Source organism: Sorex araneus, chromosome 3 (assembly GCF_027595985.1).
Source record: "Sorex araneus isolate mSorAra2 chromosome 3, mSorAra2.pri, whole genome shotgun sequence".
Taxonomy (NCBI): domain Eukaryota; kingdom Metazoa; phylum Chordata; class Mammalia; order Eulipotyphla; family Soricidae; genus Sorex; species Sorex araneus.
Window position 1 is genome coordinate 1720632 of NC_073304.1, and position 8154 is coordinate 1728785.

Sequence of the window (8154 nt, forward strand, 5' to 3'; positions counted from 1 at the left end):
AGCACCGGCCACCTGAGTTTTCTAAGTGCTGACCCGTGACACGGGGCAGCCACTGGACTGACCGTGCCCGCAAGACCACGGCAGGGAGCACAAGCACAGATGCCCGGATCAAAGCGTGGCCAGGGAGGGGCCAAGACGCACTTTCTCTCAACAGGCACCCGTCAGTAATTCTCTTCTTCGAGAGAAAAGGAAAACCCTCCCCCCCTGGAGGAAACCACCCGAGAATCTGACAATAAGAAAAGTTAACTCAATCGTTTCTTCCTCCTTGCACGAGCAAATTCACACATAAAACATGTCGGCTGGGGGCAGTACTCCACACACTTCCACTTCCGGAGCCGGGGAGGGACGACGACAAAGACCGGGCAGTGTTCCCAGCGATGAGTCATGCAGGCACTGCATGGCCACGCTAGCCCGCCGAGCACCCGGGCCCTGAGGTGCAGCCACTGCCCCAGGCACGCCCAGGACTGGCCACGCAGGCACGAGGGCCCAAGGGCAGCTCTCCATGGAGTCCCCACCGACAGGCACACCACACACACGGGGCCTGGAGCCGCAGCACGGCAGGAGGCGGGCGCTGGCCTTGCGCAGTTGACTAGGGTTCGATCCCCGGCATCACGTATGGTCCCCAGCCTGTGCCAGGAGCGGTCCGTGAGCCAAGAGTAAGCTCTGCGCACAGCTTGGTGCGGCTCAAAACCCAAACCCAAACAGAAACCCCACACTCCGGATCCAGTTTGGGTTTATTTCATGCTTTTTCTCCAAAAAAAAAAAAAGACCATAACTTGGTCTGACTGGTCTGCACGAGTCCAATTCCCACAACAAAGTTAAACTTAAACCATTAAACTGCCGTCCCTTCCCCTCGGGGTATCTGTACGCATCTTCCAAGTGACAGTGACTCGACACTCTGCAGACACACTCCACAGTATTCGTAGAGGTCTGAGACACAGTCTGTCCCTACCTGTCCTAGCTCCATCTCTGGCACTGTGCTCCACCACACCATCAGGAATGACCCCGGCACAGAGCTGGGGAGCAGCTCCCGAAGATCACTGGATGTGGCCCCAACAACAACCCCCCACCCGTGAGCTTCCTACGAAGAAGTGGAGGGGACCGAGCAATGGTACAGTGGTGGGGTGCTTGCCCTGCACACGGCAACCCCGGTTCTGTCGCCGGCACCCCGTATGGTCCCACGCTCGAGCCCCACCAGACTAGATCCCCGAGTGCACAGCCAGGAGCAAGCTCTGAGCACCAACAGGTGTGACGCCAAACCAGAGCAACGCAAAACAGAGAACGGGAGTTGAAGCCTAAGAGACCGCACAGAGGGCAAGGTGCTGGCTTATACCAGCTTCTCTGGGCACGGAGCCAGGAGTGAGGCCTGGACGCTCTGGGTTATGCCCAGAAACGAAACAAAAAGTGAAAGGGAACTGCCAGTTAGCAATAACTGAGCCGCTGACCCTGTCACACAGCGCCATTCCTAAGTGAACAGTTTGCCGCGCTAGCTGGCAGTCACTCGGTCGGCCTGCCTGTGCTAGCGGGCGGTCACTCGGTCAGTCTACCTGCACTAGCCGGGCAGTCACTCGGTCGGCCTGCCTGTGCTAGCGGGTGGTCACTCGGTCAGTCTACCTGCACTAGCCGGGCGGTCACTCGGTCGGCCTGCCTGTGCTAGCGGGTGGTCACTTGGTCAGTCTACCTGCACTAGCCGGGCGGTCACTCGGTCGGCCTGCCTGTGCTAGCGGGTGGTCACTCGGTCGGCCTGCCTGTGCTAGCGGGTGGTCACTCGGTCGGCCTGCCTGTGCTAGCGGGTGGTCACTCGGTCAGTCTACCTGCACTAGCCAGGCGGTCACTCGGTCAGTCTACCCCCGAGGTAACTGGTGGTCACTCTGGTCAGTCTGCCTGAGCTAACCGGCGGTCCCCTGGTCAGTCTGCCTGCGCGAGCCAGTGGTCACTCGGTGAGCCTGCCCGGGCTGCTGGCGGCCTCTCGCAAGGCCTGGGCTTGCCTCCCTGAGCGCCTGCTGCCTGGTACGCACCCAAGGGCGGCAGCGCAGGAAGGTGCCTCTGCCAAGTCCCACCAGTCCCCTGACAGGGACCTCCGGGCACGGCTCTGCTACCCCCTGCGAGGTCTGCCGGGGCAGGCGTCTCTGCAGACTCAGACCTCCCCTCGGGAGGAGGACAGGGCCAGGCTGCTGCCCTCCCCAGCCCAGGCCACTCTCCCTCTGACCAGCCCTCCGGCTCCCAGCAAGCCGTCATTTTCTCTGGCCCACACACCCCCCCAAATTACACGGTGCTCCTTCCTGCCACTCCAGGTCACGCCAACGCTCCCTGCCCCCGTGCTTTCCCGGGAGACCCTTCCCAGAAGCTCGGACCCCGCGCCACAGCGCTTTCCCTCCGCCTCGCTGCCATGTGACTTGCACCGATTTATTGGGCACCAAGTAATTCTGCAGAGAAACTAACTTTTAGGCTTCCAAATTCTCCTTAAAACATCTTTCTCGCTTGCTCTTAAGGCCTCTGTCCCTTGAATTCCATCCCATTGGTGCGTCTCTGTGCCGGCTTCCCCACTCTGGAGCCCGCCTTCTCTCTGCACACATGCACGCATTTCCTCTCTTGATGCTACCAGGTGGCACAGCAGGAACAGCGCTGTCTCACACACAGAACCCAGGGTAAGTCCCGAGCACAGCCAAGGTGACCCATAATCCAAGAAGAGTAACATATAGACCCCAAGAAATACACAAAAAATATTTATCTTTCTCACTCCTCAAAGTAACTTTAGCTCAATAAAAACTAGGAAAGAAGGATCCTTTTTCCAACTCAGTTTAAAATCCTGGGCCAAGAGCTAGTACAGGGTGCTTGCCTTGCACATGGGCAACTAGGGTCCAATCCCTGGCACCATATAATCATATAATTCTGTGAGCACAGAGCCAGGAGGAAGTCCTGAGTTCCATTAGGTGTGGCCCCCACTGTCAGTCACTGTCATCCCATTGCTCACTGATTTGCTCGAGCGGGCACCAGTAACGTCTCCATTGTGAGACTTGTTGTTACTATTTTTGGCATGTCAAATACGCCACAGGTAGCTTGCCAGGCTCCAAGAGGGATGGAGGAATCGAACCTGGGTTGGCTGCATGCAAGGCAAACGCCCTCCCCGCTGTGCTATCACTCCAGCCGAAAAATAAATAAAAACAACAAAATCCTGTTTCATGTTCCTCGCCAATAATTAGGAGAGGGTACCCTAGGTAAATTATGCTCCCTGTTCCACGTACAATTTCCACCCAATCTAACTTTCTGAAAAGCAGCGCTGGGCCAGAGAGCACCCGAGTGCAGGCACTGGGCTTGCCTGCAGCCAGCTCTGGTTCAATCCCTGGCATCGTGTGGAACCCCAGACAATGCCAGGAGCAACTCCTACCACGTTAGCTGTCGCCCCTTGGCACCTGCCAAATACATTAAAACATGAAAGGCAGTGCCGACCGCTCTCTCTGCGGAGTATGTCACTCTCGGTGCAGCCTGCCCACCTCCTGGCTGCAGAGGGCACGTGCCCCCTGCAGTGTGACCACCAGGGAGCCCGAGCCCCAAGCCTGTGGTTTCAGGGCGGGCAGTGGGGGTGCAACTCCTCCCATTCACCCTTAACCCTGGCGGGCCAGGCAAGGCCTGGCATGAATACGCTTTCATTTGGGAGGAAAGGGCTTTGGGTCACACCTGCCAACACTGGGCTGGCGCCACAGTACAGCGGGAAGGGGTGTGCCCTGCACGCTGCAGACCCGGGATCCATCCTCAACACCCCACATGGCCCCCAGCCCTGTCAGGAGCAAGCCCTGAGCATCTCGGGGCGTGGCCAAGCGGGAGGCTGAAGAGAGCATGCAGCAATGACTTAGCCGCAATCCACTGCATTTCTCTATTCTGCGGAGAAGTCTCTAAAAAAGTAGTTTTTTGGTTGCAATTTTTTTTTGGACCAGTGGTGCCCGGGCTTACTCAGGCTCTGTACTCAGGGATCACTCCTGGTGGGGCTCACAGGACCATATGTGGTGCTGGGATTGAACCTAGGCCGGCCTAGGGTACGGCAAACAGTGTGCCCACTGTCATCACTCCGGCCCCCAAAAGTAACTTTTTAAACCCACAGGTACATTCCCCATGAAACCTGGTGCTCGCCTGGCCTTGTTCTGCACGTACTACCTTTCTTTCACACCCCACTCCAAGAGATGAGGCGACCCCCCCAACCACGTCTCTTGGGGGCACGAGAATGCCACTCGGGATCCACCCCAGAGCACACTGGCCTGTCTTCAGTCTGAACGCCAACCCCCATCCCAGTCCCAGCACCGGCCTGTCAGCCACAAGCGGGGCACAGACAAGCCCCAGTGGCTGCCTGCCAGGGAGAGGCCTGAAATGTCGGCGGGTAGAAAGTGCTCCAGAAGCCAGTGCTCACCTTGCAGGACAGCCAGGAGCAGCCGCTGCGGGAGAGGAGGCCGCCACAAGTCAGATACAAGAACTCCCCACCCCCAGCGGTGCTCGGGGACCACACGGATGCCGGGGGTTAAACCTGGGCAATAAAACCAAGGCAAGCGTCCTCCCTTCGGAGGTCGGTCCTGACCTCCTGACCGCATCAGCACAGGCAGGAGAGGCACGGGGCCCGCCACAACTCCACCCAGGGGGACAGTGCTATTGGGTGCCCCTGCCCCAGCCCGGGTTGCCTCACGTACCTCCCAGCTTTCCCTACCCTAGACTCTGAGCCTCAACAACTGCCTCAAATGCCCAAGGTTCATGTGGGTTAAGAACAGGACAGAATAGATGGGGGGGGAGGGAGAGGGAGGGAGGGGGAGGGGTGGAGAGAAAGGGAGAGAAAGGGAGAGAGAGGTAGAGGAAGGGAAGGAGAAAGGCAGAAACAGGGAAGGGGAGAGGAGAGAGGGAGGGAGAAAGGCAGAGACAGGGAAGGGGAGAGGAGAGAGGGAGGGAGGGAGGGAGGGGGTGCTTCCAGGCTCTGCATACAGGAGGTCCAGGGCTGACGCCCACACCGCAGTGTCCACTTACCACCAGCACCCCTAAGCAGAGCCAAGGGCAGCCCAAGCCACAAGAGTGGCCCCCAAACAAAACCAAAAATTGTTCATGCTCAATTACAAGTGTGTGGAGACCCCTTTCCATTTAAAAAAAAAAAAAAAAAGAAAGGGATCGGGTATAGAGAGAGAGTGCGATGGGGAAGGACTTGCCAAGCTGCAGCCGCCCAGGTTTCACCCCCGGCATCTCACATGGTTCCCAGTGATCCCTGAGTGCAGAGCCAGGAGCAAGCCCTGAGTACTGCAGGGTGTGGCCACCCCCTCCCAACTGGTGGGGCCAAAAGGCAAGAAAAGAACATCTGCATTATAGAGTGACCCCAAGCACTGCCAGGTGACAACCCCTCCAAAATACAAAGAAATAGGTGCCGAGGATAAAGGAAACACAATCTTCCCAGTTTACAACATCAGTTATATAATTTCACCGCTGTGGCTTCGCTCAGGCTTAGGTGACTTGTTTCCCTATGTAACACAGGCTTACCTTTCACTGTAACCACCCTGACTACATTCTGCTGAATTCCAAATGTCAACAATAACGCAAAACGGCCACCCAGGAAGCCTGCCACCTCCCTGTGGCTGGATGCCTGGGGCAGGCAGGACCCCGGAGCGGGACAAATAAATTACACTTCGGGCACATTGTTACTGAAAAACGTCTCGGCGCTGGACAAAGAAATCACAGGCCCATTGTTCCCGAGAGCGCTCTGGGCCGCACACGGGCCCCGAGCCGTGCAGGCTGTGGCCCCAAAGCCCCCCCAAACAAAACACAGCGGGGGGGGGGGGGCGACCGCGCATCCTCAGGCCACACGCCCCCTCCCGCAGCGGCGCGGGGTGTGGCGCCCGCAGCGCCAGGCCGTGCGGTCAGCGGGTCCACCGGCGTGGGGGTCCCCGGGCCCCTCTCCGCCACCCCCCCACGCCGAGGGTTTCCGTAAGCACAGGACCGGGACAGATTGCAATTCCAGGCCCCCGCATCCTCGGCCCGCGCCCGAAAGTGCAAGTCACTGCGGACACGCCGGGTGGGGGCCGCGATCTCGGCCAAGGTCAGGCGGGGCTGCCCGGCGGCCGCGCGGGCCCGGGGCACCAGCCGGGGTCCGGCTGCCCGGCCCGGCCGGGGGCAGCAGCCAGCGGGGGCAGCGCCGGGCGTGGCCCCGCGCGGGGCGGGCGGAAGCGGCCCGGACCCGGCGAGGAGCCCGCCGGGGAGCCCGCCAGGGTTCGGCCAGGGCTCGGCCAGGGTCCGGCCAGGGTCCGGCCAGGGTCTGGCCAGGGTTTGGCCAGGGCTCGGCCAGGGTCCGGCCAGGGTTCGCTCCGCTCCCGCGCGAGGCCCCGCGGCGGGCCCGGGCCCGGCCCGGTTCCGGCCCAGCCCCCGCCGGGGCCCGGGCGCGGCCGCGGGCGTGGCCGGCCGCCGCGGGCCCGCGAGACGCGGCGCCCGTGACCTTGGGGGGCGCCGCCCGCCCCGCGCCCCGCGCCCGCCCGGCCATCTTGGCGCCGCCAGGGCCGCACCCTTGAGCGTGGAGCGCTCCACCAGCACCGTGTGGACCTGCGGGTCCGCCAGGAACTTGCGCATCTGCTCCAGCGCGCTCTTCTCCTCGAGCGCCGCCTCGAGCGCGGCCGGGGCCTCGCCGCCGTCCTCCAGCAGCAGCGGCACCAGCCTGCGCAGGTGCTTCTGCAGCACCGCCACGTCCGCCACGTTCTGCACCGCCGACACCTCCAGGCCGGCCGAGCCGTCCTCGCCGCCGCCGCCGCCGGGCTCCGACATGGCGCCGCGCTCGGGACCCGGGAGGCCGAGAGGGGGAGCGAGAGGCCGCCGCGAGCGCCGCGCGCCGAGCGACAGAAACGGGCGTCCAGCCGCCGCGGCCGCCGCCCCACAGCCGACTGAGCAGAGCCGCCGCCGCGCCCGCCGCGCGCGCCGCGCCGCGCATGCGCGCCCGCACGCCGCCGCGCGGCCCCCTGGGACTTGTAGTCCGCGCCGGGCCCCAGCCCCCAGCCCCAGGGAGGTAACGCCTGACTTCGAGTACGGGTGCAGGGGGTCGCCCAGGACTCTGTCGTGTTCACTGCTGTGGTCTCCTGGTCTCCGGAACAGCGTAGAGCCTGGGACTCCATGGGCGTGGCGTGAACGAATGAATGGCCTTAGTGGCAGGTGTTTTGGAAGCACCTCCTTGTGATCCACGTTGCCGGAAGCACTTAACCTGTGTTCTCTCTCAGGGAATGAATGACCGCGCTGTGTTAGGTGATCAAACAGAGATACCGGAGCCCTGGCTGCAGGGCAGCTGCGGGCACGGGGACACGGTGCCTGAGCGCTGGGAGCCGCGCAGCTGTGGGCCCTGGCTGCTGAGGACAAGGCCACTGACCGCAGGATGCGTGTGGACAGGGAGCGCCCTTGGGGACGGCGTCCACCGCAAGGAGAGTAGCGGGGCCGCCTAGGGCCAGTGCTGCTGGCTAAGGCTCCCCATTGCACACGCCCTCCCGTATCCCCCCTTTTGCAGAGATTAGGATCCGGGTCCAGGTGCCCACATTTGGGGGGCAGACCCAGAGGTGCTCCAGGCTTACTACTGGCCCTGCGCTCAAGGATCACTGCCGGTGGGGCTCGGGGGTCATCCGGGGCGTCGGGGATTGAACCTGCATCCTTCGCGTGCGAGGGAGCATCTCCCGCCCTCCCTGTATTATTTCTCCGGCTGTAACTGCCTTATTGTGTGCGTTGGGGGAGTTTAAGATGCTAGTTTGCGCAGCATCGGTTGACCTTTGAAAGTTGAGACCATGACTTTGCGTCCTGTTGGAAAGGATGCCAAAAGGGCCATTTTCATATAAAAGTGCACAGTCAGAGAGTTGCATCTGATTGGTGGAAGGAGGATGGGATGATTTGGTTCCTCCAAATCATCTTCAGGAAACTGTGAAACACACAATATGCTTTTCCTCACTCAATGACCTAATGCCTAATCAAATGGTCCTTGTATTTCAGGAGCTAATGGATGATGGGGCAGATTATTGGTGCCATCCCGCCCTCCTCCACTGCCCTGTTCTGGTAGCGGGTGCATTGGGGACGCTAACCAAGCTTCCAGGAAAACTATAAAGCCAAATCTGAAAGTATAAAGTTCACCTAAAATATGTTTTTTTTAAAAAAAATGGTTTAAAAGAG

At 61.0% G+C, this 8154-nt stretch overlaps 1 protein-coding gene across 1 annotated transcript in view; it reads right to left on the minus strand.

Annotated features, from left to right (window-relative positions):
• Nucleotides 1-6896, minus strand: part of DYNC1H1 (dynein cytoplasmic 1 heavy chain 1) — a 48800-nt gene extending 41904 nt beyond the window's left edge. The window contains exon 1 of the mRNA XM_055133926.1: nt 6522-6896. Within this exon, the coding sequence (XP_054989901.1) occupies nt 6522-6777 (256 nt within the window). The 5' untranslated portion in view covers nt 6778-6896. The remainder of the gene's footprint in view (nt 1-6521) is intronic.
• Between the last annotated feature and the right edge of the window lie 1258 nt (nt 6897-8154).